Source organism: Phalacrocorax aristotelis, chromosome 9 (genome assembly GCF_949628215.1).
Source record: "Phalacrocorax aristotelis chromosome 9, bGulAri2.1, whole genome shotgun sequence".
Lineage (NCBI taxonomy): Eukaryota > Metazoa > Chordata > Aves > Suliformes > Phalacrocoracidae > Phalacrocorax > Phalacrocorax aristotelis.
Window position 1 is genome coordinate 7733638 of NC_134284.1, and position 19231 is coordinate 7752868.

The 19231-nt window shown below is 35.4% G+C and overlaps 1 protein-coding gene across 1 annotated transcript in view; it reads left to right on the top strand.

Moving 5' to 3' along the window:
- The window catches only part of SCFD1 (sec1 family domain containing 1), a 52892-nt gene that overhangs the window by 11806 nt on the left and 21855 nt on the right, over window positions 1-19231 (top strand). Inside the window, exons 7-15 of the mRNA XM_075103272.1 lie at window positions 905-994; window positions 2154-2209; window positions 3173-3258; window positions 5028-5127; window positions 8492-8631; window positions 9045-9135; window positions 9492-9565; window positions 11795-11876; window positions 18858-18954. Coding sequence (XP_074959373.1) covers window positions 905-994; window positions 2154-2209; window positions 3173-3258; window positions 5028-5127; window positions 8492-8631; window positions 9045-9135; window positions 9492-9565; window positions 11795-11876; window positions 18858-18954 — 816 coding nt within the window. The remainder of the gene's footprint in view (window positions 1-904; window positions 995-2153; window positions 2210-3172; window positions 3259-5027; window positions 5128-8491; window positions 8632-9044; window positions 9136-9491; window positions 9566-11794; window positions 11877-18857; window positions 18955-19231) is intronic.

Genomic DNA, 19231 nt, shown 5'->3' on the forward strand with positions numbered 1-19231 from the left:
TTAAAGTTAGGGAATGATTATGGCTGGCCATGCATAAATTTGCGATGGAAGGCTTATTAATGTCCTGACAGAGCTTTGAAGTTTGTTCTTGAAGGAAGAGTATAAGATGGGTAATTATGTGAGAAATTTTTAAAGGTAAAATAAAAAAAAAGGAGGATGGGATTTATTGCATGAGTCCTGAGGTAGTGCTTGACTTGAGACCTGTGATGAGGTTTGATGTTTCCTGTTGACTATTATATTCTTGTTAGTGGTAATTATTCAATAGAAATGTTGTTACATGTCTCTTGTTCTGACCTAAATAAGTGAGGGAGATCCTTCTATCTGTAGTGTGAAATGTTTTAGAACTTGGGAATTATTCCTAACCTAGAGACTGACAGTAAATTAAAAAAAAAAAAACAAAAACCAAACTTAAAGAGTAAAGGAATCTCCGTTACAAAAGGTGGGATTTGGAATCTTTAAATACAGCTAACTGCATAGTATAATACTCTTTAAATTACACAAGTACTTCTTGAAGATTTTGTATCTGAAAAACGGTTTCCAAGTGGATGGCCGTTTCTGTTCCATAACGTGGTTTTCTAGGAGGTTTTTAGTAATGCAATACTAACACAATCCAGAAGTTACAGTATGCATTGTCAGAGATAATTGGAAAAGATTGTGTAGTGCTTGACTGTATACAGTTAGCAATAATGAAGTTCTCCCAATTTTTTTCTAATAAAAAAAAAAAAAAAAAAGGAAAAAAAAAACTAATGGATATGCTACGAGGGGCATTTCACAATTTGATCTCTTCTGCAACAAATGCAGTGGCTATTAACTGCCATTAGGTAAGAGGAGGATCACTTTCTCAGTATTGAAGTGGCATAAACTTCCTTAACCCTATTCTTAACTCTCTTCCACACTGTTTTAGCCATTAACCGACCAGATATAACGGACACAGAAATGGAAACTATAATGGACACTATTGTTGATAGTCTCTTCTGTTTTTTTGTTACACTTGGTAAGTTCTCAAATTTCAGCATATTTTCCATATGTTTTCCTTTTAGAAAAGATCCATACTCAGTGAGTTACCTAGAAGTTTAGTAATTTCATATAGCAAATTAAGGGCCAAATTAGATCTGTGACAGAAATCTTAATAGTTTGCAGGGTGGGTTAATGATGTTGCTCAAATTATTGCTATACATTACTGCAAAAGGCAATAAAGGCTATCCTACACAGGAGTTGAGTCTTAGTCTTCAGTAGCAATGGGAGAAGAATACTGAAATGCAGGGGTTTGGATTCACTGTTTTTACAAAATCCGAATTTGCCATGAAGATCAATAGTGCTTTGAGTTTGGATTTGTAGCTCTGAAAAAAAAGAAAAACCCACAGAAACAGAAGAAAAAAACCACCTTACACAAACCCTGCAAAGATCTGACTGAAATAACTCAGGGAATAAGAAGATATACTAAATTTACCTATTTTTCTTGATGCTTAGCTCATACATTTTTCATAGTGATGAAATCAGTGAGTCTGAGAGAGCATTCCTACAAGGAGAGCTGGCGATCGCTATGGCGCAGTCTGTTGAAGAGAGATTCCTTTGGATCTACTGAGTTCTTTCAAGTGTTAGCATGATACAAATTAAATCTCTTTTATTCAGTCACTTGAACGATATGATATTGGAATTTTCATATTTATATAGATAAGTGAGAGACAGTAGCTAAAGATTTTGAAACCTGAAAGCCAATGGAAAACGTGGTTTTGAGAATAATAAGACCCTGCAGTGAGTTGTAACTGATGTATTGTGGTGGTGGTGGTTTTGTAGTATTTATTATTACTGTTTTCAAGAGGCTTCTAACCTTTTGAAACTAAGTTTTAATGCTTCTATATGAGATAGATAGTGCCATCCATAGTAAATTAGCCATCTTTCTAGTGTGCACCATACTTCTCATAAACTCTTGTATGAGTTATTCACTTTACTTTTGTAAAACTTTATTTACTATTTCCATGTACTATTTTTTGTTTCATAAAGACTGCAAGAGACAAATTTAATGTAAGTTTGTATTGTCCACTTGAAAAATTCAATCTCAGAAAAATATTAAAAATTTGTTTTTTGAAAAGTACACTAATTTATAATGTGAAAATTATAATGCAAGTAGAATTCAATATATCTTTTATTAGGAGCAATTCCTATAATCAGATGCTCGAGAGGAACTGCAGCTGAAATGGTAGCAGTGGTAAGAAACTATTTTCTAAACAAGTATCTTTGTGTTAAAACTTTCCTAACAGCTTGTTTACTTTTCTCAATACTAGGCAGAGATCTAGTATCATTGTATCCTTATGAAGGAAATAAAACTGGAAAGGAGATACATCAGTTTCCTTTCTGATTTCAGTCCTATGGTACTTATCTGTAGAAATTGTAATATTATGGAATCAGCTGATGAGAAACTTAAACATCCATAATCGTTCCTAATGTAGAGTTTATAAAGGTTTTCTGACAGGCTTTATAATTACTACCATTAAGCTATATCTACACAGTTTTAAAAGCGGCTGTCTGGCCTGGGTTTTTCTGTGTGTCTTAGTAAGAAATTTTTATCTATCTTACTGGGAAGCCCTGTAAGTACAAGATGTTTTTACTATATTGAACTAAACTGACATTGAACTTCATCATCAAGTGGGGATGAAATTACCAAACTACATCACAGTTATAAACTCTACAGCGCTGTCTTCATTAGGAGCCACTGTGCTTCATTTCTTCCATCTTCTTCACATCTTTCTTTGTCAGTGAAGCCTTAATACTGATTAAACCTAAGCATTCAGTGTGCATGCATTCATAGAGGGTAATCTCATTTTTATGAAACAGTGTGGCAGTTTCTGACACCCCAATTTGCTGCTACCGCTGTAGTTCCCTCTTGGTGCCTCCTACAGGTATTTTCTATTTGCATGTTTAGGGAGAGGGTGCTAATTGCCTGGGAGGAGATTAGTGGACATAAAGGAAGCGTCTTCTGTGTAGTCCTGGCTGGAGGGAGAAAATAAGAAATTTCTTTCTTTCCTATGTGCAGTGGACCTAGTCTTCCTGCAGCTAAGACATTTATAAACTACAAAAAACAGCACAACAAATCTTTAAATGTTGATCATATAAAGAGGTTAGGAAACCATTGGTCTGCTAAAAACTTTCGGTTTTTTTCTTCCCCCTTCAGAAATTAGATAAGAAGCTCAGAGAAAATCTAAGAGATGCCAGAAACAGTCTTTTTACAGGTGACACTCTTGGAGCTGGCCAGTTCAGGTAGGTGTTAGTAATAACTACGTATTTTTATTTTTCGTATTTCAGTTGTTTGAAATATCTCATTAGGATAAGTCACCACTGTACCGAAAACTGTATTTACAAAAATTTGTTTAAAATTCTATATTAAAAGAATTTATATACTCTTAAGGGAGTTTTCCAATCTCTTATCACAACCGGTTGGAAAAGTAATAGCTAATAAGTGTGCAGTCGTAGGAGAGTGAGACAAAAATTATGTATTGGACCTGCTAATTTCGTTGAACCTCAAAGCCAGCAAGAGCCAAGGCCCTGCAAATACACTCAGTCTACAGGACCACGATATGCAGATGGATGTCTGAACATATCTGTTAGCAACTTTTAGTCCATTAAAAAGAAAGAAATACACATTTTCTCACTAGTGAGCAGTTATCAGTTGTAATTATGTCAAAAGCAAGTGTTTCTCAGCTGATACCTACATCTACCAGGGGAGGACTGCTTAAGGACTACCGCTTGGGTAATTGGATAGTTAAGGACTGTTAAGTCGTGACCGTTCGAATCCTTTGAGGGGAAAGAGGGGTGAGAAGAGACATTGTGGATGCTTGCTTCCCATGTATATTATTGCCCCTAGATAGTTGAATACTCCACAGGCTGCCTTAGGAAAGCATATTGGAGGAGTTTACATGGTGAGGACGTGTATTGGGAAGGCTGTAGCTGAAGGAATCAATTATGGTCTCCTGACTGGATCTAAAGTAGTCATCATATTTTTATCTCAAGTTAAGAGCAGAACTTGGATAAAAGACACAAAAAATATCAAGGGTGGGAAAATGGAATGAGACTGAAAGATATTAGGAGAGAGAATAGCTGTGAAATATCAGTTCCCTCATTTGTATTGTAACCACTTTTTCCTTCAGAGGGGTGCCTTGTTTTCCTGACAGTATAGCATCATTGACCTCAGAATATCAAAATGCAAGGAGAGGAAAACATAGGAATCTTTAACCAATTAAATGGCTTCAGATCTTTAGTTTGGTTTTCAGAATCAGGTGGCTAAGTCTCTTGAGATTATATATCTACATGAAAATACTTACTGAAGGGAAATCCAGAGCATGGAATTAACGTGCTTTTACTCTGTTCCAATGTGGTGTAATTTAACCATCGCATTTACTGAGGGTTAATGTGCTTAAGGGAAATGGTTGCAGTAGTATTCTGTCAATTCATAGCCTTCCTGTCTTCACTATAAATTATTCATGTAGCTATAAAACAAGACATTTAGGTATGTCTGCATTCTTTTTCCACGAAATTGAGTATTGATGGAATTACCACAATGAATCTCAGCAGTTCATAATTTTTTCTTTATTGACTTCATATGCAAGCAAAGAGAAAAATGAAATTAAAAACCCTTGAGAGAGAGATTTTATATTTGAGGTTTATAATGGGGATTAAGGTCAAATATTACCCACTCAAACAGTTGTTTGGAACTCAAATGTGTATCCACACGAAGAGATATTAATTAATACCTAAAAGGCTAGTTACTGACTTTTACTCAATATTTATGCATTGGTAATTTCACTTAGTACTAAATAAAATAATCTTTTTATCATTACTAAGACAGTGATTCATGGAATTTCTGGCAGTGATCAGCCCCAGATGCTTTGGGGAAGGCTGGAGGAACTCTGCAGTAGGCCGTTTGGCTTTTACTTGAAATATGACATAAAAGGTGGCTGATGTCACTCAGGATGTTACTGGGGTGTTCTAAACATGTTTAAAGAGGTACTAATACAGTGTCATCTTTTCAGCTTCCAAAGGCCCCTATTAGTCCTTGTTGACAGAAACATAGATTTAGCAACTCCTCTACATCATACTTGGACATACCAAGCTTTAGTGCATGATGTTCTGGTAAGAATAAATCTGATTTTGTTACGAAACTATTTTTTCACTCTCAGTTTGTTATTAAACTTAACACCAGATTCTCTCTTAATGCAAAATCTGTTCTGTCTTAGTTAGAAGTTGATTAGGAAAAAACAACTTGGAAGATTTTCTCAAGAAGGTTTATTCAGCAATAACTTCTAAAATGGTTAAAAAGTTGAAAACTTGATAATGTCAAAAGATAGGTAATTCAGCAAACCTAGCTTTTTCTTCAGTAGTTTGTGACCTTTTTTGTTATGTAAACTCCAAACTCATTTAAGTGCAATTCAATTCTGAAAAATAAATGCTTCAAGTGAGTTTTTAAACCCATTTTAGTATTAGCTTGAATTTCAGAAGGTACCTATTTCTGCTTTTGTCCGCAAGGTGGTGTAGGTGTTCAATGTAGAGATAGAAGTGGTATATGACCATACTATGAGGAATCTATTTTAGATTTTTAAAATAATTATTTGGAAATTCAGATAGCCTTAAACCACTTTTATTTCCTGAAGTTTATTTTATAAAACCACTAGTAGAAATGTGCTTGATTAAAACAAATACTATACCTAAGATTTATGCATTTTGTATATTGTTATGGAATAAATAATAGAAGATAATATGACTAAGAATAATTACTATCTGGAGGCTTTTTTTTACTGTAGAGTTAGTAATGCAAATCAATATCTAGCTGCGAGAAATATTTTGGTTTTATTACTGAGACTGTTAGAGGAATATGTAAATTATGCACATGCACATATGTGTTTGTATACAAAGTTGGCTGTGAACTGTGCAGTCATACAGACAGCATTGACCAGAAACTTGCATTGCTACGATGAAAATATTTTAGCACTAATGGGATGTTTTAGGATACTTGTAAATTCTATTTTATGTAGTTTGTTCCTTATGAAAAGTCCCTTCCTCTTAAACTTAAGAGTGCTTTTTACAAATACACAATTTTTGGCCTGGTTTCTTTAAGAAAGGCATATATGAAAAAAACATGGTTTGCACTGTATTTTCTCCAATAATTGTTGAACTGGCTAGAGCCTTGCAAACAGAAGTACTGAATTTCTACAGGTTTCTTTTGAAACTCAGTGAAAGAATAGGGGATAGAAACCCGAATTATAATTTTTACAGGTGTAAATGCTGTTGCAAAAGGTCTACACTTATTTCAGTTTGTTACCTGCTGACTATTTAATCAGCAAATGCTCGCTTACTAGACAGTAAATCCATGCAAAGCTCCATGTACTTGCCTCCTACTCAGCTGCTAGGTAGAGAATGTAGTGTCGGGTGGCCGCAGGCATGTGTTGGGGTAGGACTTTGGCACATCAAGATGCAGAGGGATCAAAGCTGTAGTGGAAGCTGAGGACAACTAGTGCTACAAATATGGAGGGGTATTAGAATAACACTAGTGGAATGATATGAGGGTCGCTGGATATTTATTTCTACTGCATCAGGCTTCAGCAGTTTCTCTGGAACAACTTGTTAAATGTTGCGTGTTGCATCTAATTTTTCACTGAGTTGATAGGATTATAAATTTGTCTAGTGAAATTGTAAATAAGTGGCCTGTGATTTCACATCAAGGGCAAAAGTTTAATTTCAAAACCAGGCAAGCCCGACAGGTTCTTCATGTACTGAGCATAGTATTTTCTGAAATAACCACAATAGCCTTTTAAAAGGCCATAAATTGTAACCGTGAAAGTGTTACCAAGGTGTTGATTGTGTAAATTTTACTTTCAAATAAATTGTTTTTCCTTTAAGCTCCCAGTTATAGTAGTCCAGGAATTCTGTGGGGTGTTGAACTAAATGCTAACGCAGCCACAAAGTTGTGTGCTGCATCCATTTAGGTTATAATGGTGGTGTTTCTACACATAAACAGGCTTATATGAATTGATTCTCATTTCTGAATAAAAGCCTTTCAGGAGTAGATATAGAAAAATAGGAGGCATTAATAGAAAGCCTTATAAAGACAAAATGGGGAGGTAAAAGCACACTTAGAACACTAATCAGTAGGAGACATTTTGGTAAAACTTGTAAATGCCAAAACCAGCTTGGAAACTCAGGTCACTGGTGAGTTAAATTGACCCAAAACATAGATCTCCATTAAAAATCACAGCCGAGTTTTTAATCAAGTTATTCCTTTTTTCTTTAAGTTTTTATTGAACATATGCATTTGAAAAATAATATTTTTTTGCTGAAACATTAAACGTGTCTTGTAAGATGATGTTTGTGCTCATTGCGCGTGATTCCTTTGAGTAGCTACGTGGTATTGTTTCTATTCTGGCATGGATCATTTATAGTATTTCATTTTAAGTGTGAACTCTGCCAAGGGATAACTAGAAATATTTTAAAATTTTATTTGACAATTTCACTTACAGTGATCTAGTTCTGCATATTGTAATGAACATAATTAAGTAGAGTTTTATTTCTGGAAAAAAATATCTGTTCTAAAAGATTTGTGGCAGATTCTGTATAGTTGAAGATTTGACTCTCTTTATCATTACTTGCCAAGCAAAGAGCACCTTTGAAATTTTAAGTGTCCTTGAAAGGGGTTAGAATAAAGCCAGCAAGTGGAGTACTTGTTAATCTTTGTTGAAAACCAGAGAGAATATGTATGCAGCAGAAAACACAAAGTTGTCCATTGCAAAAGTAATGGGGGAGATAACCAGAAGACATACAGGGAGCAGTTTGCTGACACGTGAGCATAACTGTGTCTTCTAGCAAAAAGATGTAGTTTCTACATTCATGCATCTGCGGAACAAGAAAAGCTATATTGAGAAATAGCAGCTTTGTTGCAAATTGTTGCTTTGTAATGCACTCACTCTTTCACTAGTGCTTAAAAAATAGGTAAAGAGCTGTGAAGGTGTAGCTAAATAGTCCTCACGGTGGATATTTCTGTTGTTGATGTTGTGAGCTGCTTTGCAGCTTTGATACATTTGCTGTAGTTGTATAAGTGAAATTCAGCCTTAGAAATGTTTGTCTGCAACGCACAAACTTTTGTTACTTTAAAGTTTTCATCAGCTGTTAGAGCTCAGTTATTGCTAAATAATTTATTTTCCATACAGAAAACGGTGTTCAGAGTTCAGTGGCAGAAGATTGCTTGCGTGTGAGATGATCAGATGTCTTTGCTTAATGTTTGTTTGTTTGGTGTTTTTTCAGTGTGAGTAATTTTGGAGTTCTTACATTACTGTTGTTATTATCTGGTTAGTTAGTAAAGTGTTTCCTGCCCTCTTACAAAATGCTCATAAATAGCTGTGTTAATATTTTTTTAGAAAATACTCTAGAAGATAATTGGTTGAGTATGAGAGACTCAAATAATTAAAAACTGTCAAATATTTACATAAGATTTCTCTTTTCTTAGGATTTCCATTTGAATAGAGTTAACTTGGAAGAATCAAGTGGAATGGAAAGTTCTCCAGCAGGTGCTAGACCTAAGAAAAAAAATAAGAAGTCCTATGATTTAACTGCATCTGATAAATTCTGGCAAAAGCATAAGGGCAGGTAAGCTGTATCGGTACAGAGTTTATATTAATTTAGCCAATATAAATTCTGAATATTCTTCATATTAGTTCTATTTTTAAGCTTCTTTGAAAGTATTTTTGAAGTTTTTTTTTAAGGAGTGTTCATTGTCAATATTCATTGTCAATATTCATTGTATCTAGTGTTTTGTTACAGAGCACAAAATTGTTCTTATCAAAATTACATAAAAATATTGAAAACCGTGAATACATCATAGAAAGTTTAAGTAAACCTGCAGTAAGATGTCATTATTTTCACTGATTTGATACTGCTGTATGATTTGTGTGCTGATATTTCTGAAAACATTTTCATGATCATCTTGATCATGCAGCCTGTCTGCTTCTAACATTTTAATTCGTTGATTTAACTGAGCCTAATGCAGAGTATTGCATTAGTCCTTTTCCAGAGGTAGCTGAGTCTGTTCAGCAAGAACTGGAATCCTACAGAGCCCAAGAAGATGAAGTCAAAAGACTTAAAAGTATCATGGTAAGTTTTATCACCTATATGTACTTTGTGTAAGGCATGACAGGACTTGTAGAGATGCTTAGCCCACTCTTGTCACGCCACCACCCCCCCCCGCCCCACAAAAATTATCAGCACACACTGAATTTTAGGCATAATACAATCTTAAAGTAGGATTAGGAGTACCATATTTCATGGTAAGGTTCCATTTCTTGCATTTACTGGTGTTACATTTATATAACCTCCATAATAACTGTAAACCATAATACCATTATGAGAAAATGGGTTCTAAATGTACTGACTGTATTTGCATGTGTGATCTTTGTATTTATTATGACTTTATTTTTATTCCTCTTTCCAAACCCTTTCCCAAAACCCAGGGTATCGAAGGGGAGGATGAAGGAGCAATAAGTATGCTTTCTGATAATACAGCTAAGCTGACTTCAGCTGTCAGGTAAGTAATCAATAATGCATTATTGTTTAATTAATTGGGAACCATTTCTAATTCTGTCATTTCATTTTTAATATCCTTTGAAATAAATTGCTTTAAAAGTAGGCTATTTGGCTCACTAATAGAGTTTAAATACTTTATAATTCTGGTAAAGTTTAATGCAGTGTCCTAGACAAGTGGTTGCACGTGTAACTTCCACAGCATGTGTGTGTGAGCCTTCTACACGTGGCTTTGGAGTGTTTCTTCAGCAAAGCTGAATAATCTAAGTGTATCATAGATTTGTTTACGCTCTTCCACCAGAAAGACCCAAATACCTAGCTCTGCCTTCTTTCCTTAAGAAAACTGATAGTCAAATCCACTTCCTGAAGCATGTCTGCTTTGCAGTGTGTAATTAAATACATTTTGATTAATGTAGTTAGTGTAACATCTGTTGGCAAGATTATAGCCATTAAGAACTCGGCATGAGAAACTTACTTTCCTGCTTTTGGAGACCTGTCCACCATGGATGACACTGAAAGCCGGAGAATTAGATTTATTCTTCATTGCAAATCTGGTTTTCATTCCACTGGTGCGTTGGAGAAGGGAGATGTTCAGTTTGCTGCCTTTTGCTAAGACCTACTCGGAAGAAGGAACCATAATTATTCTGAGGATAGATGGGGTGATATGCCCAGCATCCTGTGAAATCCAGCATGCGTCTGCATTAGTTAGTTGTCTCTCTGAGTTTCAAAAGTTATTTTGTATGCTATGCCCTGGTTAGAATTTGATTGGAATTACAAAGGAAGTGTGATGGATCAGACAGTTTCAAAAAAGGGAGGAGATGCTTCCAAGCTTCCCCTATAAAGTTCTGGAGTTTTGTACTTCTCAAGATGCTGGTTTTCAGGTTAAGGCAGCAAGGAATGAAAATGACAAGCATCAAAAGCTTTAAACTGATAGCAAAAAAAAAAATCGTATGACTAAAGCTTCATCAGTTAAGTTTTTGTGTTCAGTTAGCCTCTTTACAACTGTTTTCTGTCATCTGGCATTATTAAGGAAAATCTTGTTCCCCTTCAGAAAAGCGTGTAACACAGAAAACTCCTATTGCAATGTTCCAGCTCTCATCTTTAGGATTATGCTGAGAAGTCCAAGTACCGTTAAGATCTTCCATTTAGGCATGTTTCTGCTGGAAGGGTTAGACTAGGCTTTGCTGTTTTGTTGTCCATTATCTGCTAGCATGAAGAAAATACCCTTCAGAGTAGTCTCAGGCTTTACAATTTCTAGAAAACTTTGGAATATCTATTAGTAATTAAAAACAAGAGGTTCTAACATAGAGGATCTGCTGTCTTTTTTTTTTCCTTTTTGTTTTTTAAAGTACAGTCCTTCACAATAACCTTCCAGCTATAAGGTTATTAGTGGCCAGTCATCGTAGGTAACATTGATTTTATAATTGCTTGAAGGAGGAAATAAAGTATGGTTACTTAACTTCATGGTTCTTCAGGACATGCAGTCAATGTCATTAAGAGCCTTCTCATCTGCTTATTATTAAACTGAGCAAGACGCGAGCTGTCCAGGGTGCTTTTGGATGTGAAAGTATGTGACCCTGAGCAGTCTTTGATACATGTGATGCCCAAGTGCCAGAGTGAGAATCATGTAAATCACACCACCTTAAGTATCACGTCTTCTGCAAAGTAAATTTCACCAGTTTCCCATTTCACAAAAGAAAAGGTTTCAGTCTTGAATCCTGCGTAGAGAATTGTGTTCTGTGCAGAAGCACCTGTGACAAACTCTAGAGCATCCAGAGCTTCTGTGTTTATTTGACGGGTATTATTATTATTTAATATTAATAATTTTGACATTATATTATATTTTTGGCAGATATTGACACTTTTATATGTATCATACATGAACTAAATGTTGATTATATGAGCCATATTCTAGCAGAGTATTTGTTTAGGTAAGCAGGGCATATATTAATTTACCCACATATGTGCAATTTTGCTAGTCAAGGTAAAAACCTGTTTTACTGCATTACATGTGGATAACATCGTTCTGTTATAAGAATCATTATCACCTATACATAGTTCCAATCCTACTGTATTCTATAATTTTAGATTTTAATAATCTTTAAAGGTCCCTTCCAACCCAAACTGTTCTGTGGTTCTAGGAATCTATAAATCTTTTTGTACCGACTGTATACAATACCCAATTCAACTAACTGTGCAACTCAGCAGGTTAGTTTGTATTTAATCTCTTCAGCTCTCTTCCAGAACTTCTGGAAAAGAAGAGGCTCATTGATCTTCATACAAATGTTGCAACAGCCGTTTTGGAGCATATAAAGGTATGATTGCTTTCCAGCTTCAGTTTTTTATCAGTAGTGCTCCTTACCTGGAGAAATATATTTGAGCAGGTGAAGTTAGATAAGAAAGTGAGCCTTCTCAATTGGCTTACCTTTAACAGAAATCACTGTATAGCATTACTTAGTGTTGAACAGTGAGAGGGAATAAATTTTTAATGCCACTGCATGGAAAGCAAAGGAAACTCCCCCCCCAATTTACTTGTGTACTCTCTTTTATTTTTTTTATGATGGCTGCAACCTTTACTGTGGTTGAAGTCTTTCCAAAATAAGTTTATGATGGAATCTTTTCACTTACTTTAGAGATGTGTCGTGGCAAGTTATGGCTTCAGTTGAAGCGATTTTCTGTTCTGTATGTGTTTGTCAGAAGGGTACTGTTTCTGTTCACCAACGAAAATGATACCCAGAAGTGTGGCGATAATGATGCAAGTTACTAAACTGGTCTTTCCAGCAGGGATGCAGTCAGATGTCTTGTGTATAATGTAAGCACTTCAGAAGGATGCTTGTCATCTTTTCTGTTTGTCTGCTGCTCTTGTATCAGAGAACTTGCAGATGGTTTCAGTATCAAGTAAAGACTATGGTTACTACTAGGACAGCTTGAAAGATGGATCTGTTTTCACAGTGTGAGAACAGAAATGATAGATTAGGCTTTCAGAAACACTGAAATTCTGTTTTTGAAAGTGATTCAAGCACCAAGGCTCACTGAAAATCAATATTTAGAAAATTTTACCCCATACTATTTAGAACTCATGGAAGGCAATGTGTTTTGAAGCTACCTTTAACATTTGTAAAGTGCGTAAGATCTGTCCTCAGTTATTACAGCTACTGATTTTTTTTAAAAGTACTATAAATGAACAAAGGATTCATTCTGAATTTTAATGAATAAATAAATTTTACATGTTTATAAAATTGGGGAAGATATATAAGTGTGTCTCTATGTTTGGCTCATTCCTGTAGGGGCTACTTATGTGCTTTTCCAGTATTAGGCATGCCAATTTTCATATCTGGCAATTTAAAAGCAGTACGTTAATAGCATTGAAAAAAAAATAGACGTTGACAGTGTCGATATTTTATTTGATGCCTTTTCTGTAAATTCACTTTTCTAAGAAAGATACTGAGATGGTAATGGTAGGCCTACACCAGTAGTATTTTATCTATTATTTGTTGGACAGAAGTCAACTTTCAGAGCAGGACATAGAATGGCAATCACATCAGTTTTGATCACCAGTGTCTTGTTTGTTCTCCATTAGGCAATAGTGACACACCTTCATGTTACCTAGAGGTGGAAGGAAATCCCTTAGGGTCCCTCTGCTATAGCACTCCACTAGCCCTTAAGCTCTCTCCTCCGACAGGGAGCCTGCTATTAGAGAGTTCCCAGGCAGAGTGATCCATTTCTCCATAAATGATTCTTAATTCTGGTATTGTGAAGTGCTCGGGTGCCTTACCTTCTTACTGTATAGCTGTCAAAGAAGATTGTGAGACAAATGGGCATGCAGTTTCTTCAATATATTGATGGTGTGTGCATATGTATAATCTTTTGATTTAGAAAGAATCACTTCCTTCATCTCTAGATATTTAGGAAACCATTTTAGACTCAAGCTAATGCAGAAGCACATGGTTTTTTCTGTTGGGAATTTACCTACGTTAAAGCCTTTTCACTGAATGAATGTAGCAGTTTCTTCCAACTGCTTTATCCTGTCTGTTTTCTCCCCTCTTTTCACTCAGCAATGTTACAAAAAGTGTCTCGAGCTATGGAATTTTAACATGCAGGATGATATGCTACCTAACGGATTCCTCAAAAATACTCTCAGAAAGGGCAATATCTCAGCCAGTACTTTTTAAAGAAATGCTGGTGGCGTCTTGAGGCTGTGGTTAATAGGTTTTTTTATAAAGTTAAATAATTAAACCAGATCAAGATAAGTCGGAATTTTTTTTGGCAAGTGCCTGGTCATGAGGAGCTAGTGAGACACCATGCTCTTCTTCACTATTCTGTATTTTCACTCTTAAAATAATCTGAAAGCACGTTCATATTTCAAAATAGACTGTTTGCATTGTCCATTATGGTTTGTTACTGCATGAAGTATCAGAGCATTTTTCTTCACTACATTTATGAGAATCAGTGCAAAGAATGCTATGAAACCTGCTTTAGATACACTAAGCGAATTTAATTTTTCTTGTGGTCATATTTTGGTGTTCAGTTTACAGCTCCTTTCCACATTCTCTTGAATCATTTTCTAAGACACAGTAAGAGGAAACCAGAAATTAATCCCATACTCAGGGGTCCTAGCAGTTTTCTGGCATATCTAAGTGTTAGTGAAATAGTGGAAGGAATGCATCACTTCTTTTCACAAAGTGAACCATAAAGTATTCCTTGTCAGTGCTTAGAACAAATGCATCAATGTTTTGCATTGATTGTTTTTTTTCTGAAGAAGCCGGTGCCTGAAGGACTGTACCCAACAGATAACATTTAGGACTAGAATTATGGTTATCTTTCTAGCTACTTTAGAGTTTCAAGAGATGCTTATCTTTGCATGTTATTCTAATGTGAATACTAGGATTACTGAAGTTTGTTAAATCATGGCATATAAAAATGTGTACATGTACACTTTTCTAAAATTATTAATTAGAGAGGGGATAGATTAGATAACATCTTGCTAGAATTCTGTACATATGAATTTAAGTGACAGATTTTTAAGTGAATTATCTGAATCAGAATATTCTGCATCTGTCTTAGATTACTTATACTTTTTTGGTTTAGGATTTGTTTTTTTCTTAATTCGTACATAATTTTCTTATCATGTATGTCCAATTTTGCTTGATCTCAAGGCCCGATAGTTTCAATGACTTGGATTGCCAATAACCTTTCAAATTATCAAATTCATATCTTGTAGAGGAATTGCACTGTTTAAATCACTCTGTTTTAAATGAGGTTACGTTTTTTCTTACCACATGAACAGAAGCAGTATGTGTTTGTGAAATATCTATCACAGTGGTCCAGGCTGGTTTTTTTATAGTTCAGAACTGATAATTTAGTAACTTTCCAGTAAACAATAGCTTTTTCTGAATTCAGTTACAGTGACCTTTCCGGCATCATTCTGTGCAGTTCAGTCGAAGGCAACTGGCTGTAGCTGCCACTTGTAGCCTTCTCCCACAGTTTCTCCTCCTCGTGATAGGAGCACGCTATAGTTACCTGACCAACCTCACTCATTCTAGGGGCTGTTATTTCTGGTTGTTTTCTGTCAGTATCTGTGAGAAATTCCTCCCCGTAACTTCTTACAAAATTTCTTTTCTCTTCTTCTGCATGTTCTCTCTTTCTCAAAGGAAGAACCTTTGTACTGTAAAGAGGATAGGAGAGCCTCCAACAAGTCCTTACAAAAATGACCCTCTAAGAGATTTCAGTGGGTCCTGACTCCACTTCTCTGCTTAAAAAAGAAGGAATTTTGTGTTCATTTTGGAGTAACAGTGCTCAGGTAGATTCCCATATGCTTCAGTAGTTTTTCGTAAAATAAGTTTTGGCTTATTAACAGCCTGTTCCTAAAGATGCTAAGTTGAAAGCTTTCACAAATATATTTTTTAAAAAAAGGCAATGTAGTCTGAAGTGTAGCACTTTAACTGCAATACAGGTCCTGTCCCTGAATTGACAGCCAGAAAGGTCCCCTGAATGAGGTTAGCGTGGAACAAGATGTCATAGTAGGAAATCAAAAGCAGAAGGCAGAAAGGGAATAACTGTAAATGTAAATGCATCTTGATTTTATTATTGGGTTTTATTATTATTTTTATTCACTTTACTTGCCAGTTTGGCACCCGTAAGAACCTCTTTGCTGTCTTTTTTTTTTTTTTTTTTTTATTGAATCTACAGGATTGTTTAGCTCCTATTGTGCAGCTTTTCCTCTTGGCATGTCTGTGAGTGTGTCATTGAGTGAGCAAAATTACTGTTGCTTAAATTAAATGGGAGATCTGCTTCTTATCAGCACTACTTAGACAAGTTGGCTCTTCAGGAAGTAACTGTCTCATTGATGTGGCATATCTGGGAAATCTGTCAAAAGGTAACTAGTAGTGTTTAAGGCTATTCAGTAGTCCATATGAAATTTGATTAGGTGTCCATCTAATTTGTAGTAAACCAGTATAAGAAAAATATTGCCCTAATTAGCATCTTTGCTAATAACCTCCATTAGTTATCTAGTGAAGAAGCAGCTGAATAGTCTCACCATATTGATCCCTCTGTTTAGTTTGTGCTTTTGTCTCATCAAAAAGAGAGTCTCGAAAATGTTACATTGCTGCTTACCTCTGATGTCCCTACTGTGGATAGAAATAAAGGACCTGAAGTTTTAGGGTTTTCAGATTGGGGTTTCTTTTTCCCCCAACAAGTGCTAAGTTCACACTTCATTGTCCAAAATTTTTTAAAAGAGTGACTGTACATGTACCATTCAGTTTAGGCTCAAAGTATAGCAAATATATACAACCAGTGAGTTTTCTTTCCTGCGGTTAGTCTGTTTTGTTCGGCAGTCTTAGTCAAACAGTCATAAAATTGCACAGGATTGAGAAGAATTTTACCTAGTTTGCGCTCCACGTAGGTTAACAACTGTAAATCTGTTCTTACAATTGAAAGTATCTCATGTTTGAATTATGTAATTCTGTTTAAAAGTTGATCTGTAAACAAATATAGTGAATTAGTGAATTTTGTTGTACAGTTTTACATGCCATCTGAATAAATTTGTCTTAAACAGTTCACCAGCTAACATAATATGGGCATTGCCAAATTCAACAATAATGTATTTATCTTAATGAGTTGAAGTTTATGTGTTTCAAGACAGTCCTTTGTTTTTGATGCCTTTTGTCTGGGAAAAATATTTTAAGCTTAAAAACATTGGATGTAGCTCCAAGTAGGAAGATACAAATGTAGTTAAAACACAAAAAGCAAGTTACTGTAATGGAAAGAGTAGAAAAATTGCAGTAGAGAGAGTTAAGGAAACTAAGAAAGCAGATAGTCTCCACGATGCTGTAGAACTGAACTTGCAGAATGTGTCTGATGTGCTGGATACCAAATCGCATCTGAAGTAAGGACATGGAAAAAGGCTGGTAGTTCCGTTCTATTCAGACTTTAACCTACCTTAACATAGCCATTGATAATTACTTGAACTTTGGCTAAATACAAGATTAATCCAAGGTTTTACAGTAGTGTAACTAGAAAAATTTGGCTGTAACTACGCTTCAACATGAGCTCAAGGTAAACACAGCTTCAAAGCAGCTCTAGCTCTTTTTTCTTTGTCACTTCATACACCTTATATGTAGTCATAATCGCTATGACAAACAATAGAAGACATTCTTCTGCCCCTGAAAGTAGGAAGTGGTCATTTTTTGAGCACTCTTCATGGTAATTTACTTTATAAGCTGTAATTACAAGCTTCCACAAAGGCTTTAAATTAAGTTGCTGTTCTGCAAGTAACTGCTGCTCTTAATGTTCTCCATGAGTTCAGTAGTTGCTGAATGAGAAACAGAAGTGTTATATAGCTACCTGCATCATAAGCTGATTGCCAAAGGCTTTCAATATAAAATATTCTTGTGACTCTTCTTTTATTTTGTATTCTCATCTCTAATTCTTTTTTGATGAACTTACAATACTCAGAAGGTGAAATGGTTACTTCAGCGAGTGGTGAAATAACTGTTTTTTAAAATCCCATTTCCTTATTTGTGTTCTCAGGAATAATTTTAGTAGAATTCAAAAGCATGTGAAAACCAGACTTACACAGTTTTTATGTTGCTGTCATTACAACAATCGCTGCACTGGGTTAGAAGGTGCCATAGCAGTTTTGCACGCCTCAGCAGTATCAGGCAAAATTTCCTGAATCTCTTAACCCCAAAAAAGCCCAGGTGTCTCTTGCCTCCCTCTGGCAATGTCATTTCAGTCTCTCAATGGGTGTGATGTGGAGCTGAAACACTTCCAAGACAGCGAGGGGAAGATCCACCCTGCCGGTCTCCTCCTTGAGCCAATATATAGCTCAATGTGTCCAAACACCAGGATTTAGTTAGTTACTGCATATTAAGGTTTTTTAAGCTGAGTAGTTGTAACATTTGTTGTGATGCTGTGTTTTAATGTTCAAATGCTCGTGATGATATGTGATGTAACAGCAGTTTTTAAAATAAGTTTCTTGAATGCATTTTTCTATCTTTAGGTAGTAATTTCATGATAGGATGGTCAAGAAGTGCAAAGCTTGGCTGTTCGTGCAGATGTATCGCAATGCAGTGATCAATTGCATGGCCATGTGATGTCTTCCATAAAGCTTTTGCTGCATTAATTTTGTGCAGTCCCTGTGCCTTCCTCCCTAAAAAAGGATTTTCACAACATGGTCTACGTGTGTCATTGTATGAGAGACTTCTTTTCCAGGGTTAGCAAGATAATCTAATTATGGAGTCCTCCATCTTTGGTGTGAACAAATTATTGCAAGCCTTTGATCTGAGGCAGTTATTTCAGTACCAGCCCAAGTTGGCAGTTGCCAACTTTTCTCAGGGATGATGCCTTAATATATTTAGGAATTTCCCACATTTATCTGCATTGAGTCGTTGCCTTGTTGACTGGGAGACTGGAGTTTCAGCATAAATTTGACATAATATTCACTTGAACATTATTTTTTCTTATTACAGCATAACACTACGTATGATGGCATGTCATTTTCAGCTATAGCAAAACCGTAGTTAAAAGTAAAGCTCCTCTTCCAGTTTAGTATTTGCATGTCAGACATCCCTTGCCTAACTTGCATTTTGACTTCCAATATCAGAATTACATAAGCATCAATTTTCTGAGAGTTAATAAAGGTATTTAATAGTGCGTGTTATTTTTACTGCTAATTTATTTTTAAAATTTTTTTAAAACACTTTTGATAACTAAAACTATATACCTTTTTAAAAAGGAAATGCATATTCCTTCACAGTGTTAAGATGTTAACCCTAACACTTACACTTAAACAGAGTCGAAAGCTGGATGTGTATTTTGAATATGAGGAAAAAATAATGAGCAAATCCACTCTGGATAAATCTCTTCTGGATATGATTTCTGACCCAGATGGTGAGTACTTCAAATCTGAACTTGGTATAAAATTTATTAAGTTATACAGTAAATCTGTACCTGTTGGGACTTCAGGGTGGGTAAAGAGCTTATGTGCAAGCTATAAATAAAACTTGTAAAGAAAACAGCTTTTTATTGATTTTTAGTAGCAGTCTAGAGAGTAGTTTAGTATTTCGATTGAGTAATATCCAAAATATTGGCAATTTGTGCAGCTCCATCACAATCCTTTCCTAAGTCCTTGTTTCCGAAGGTCAAAATATTTTAACTTTTGTGCTTC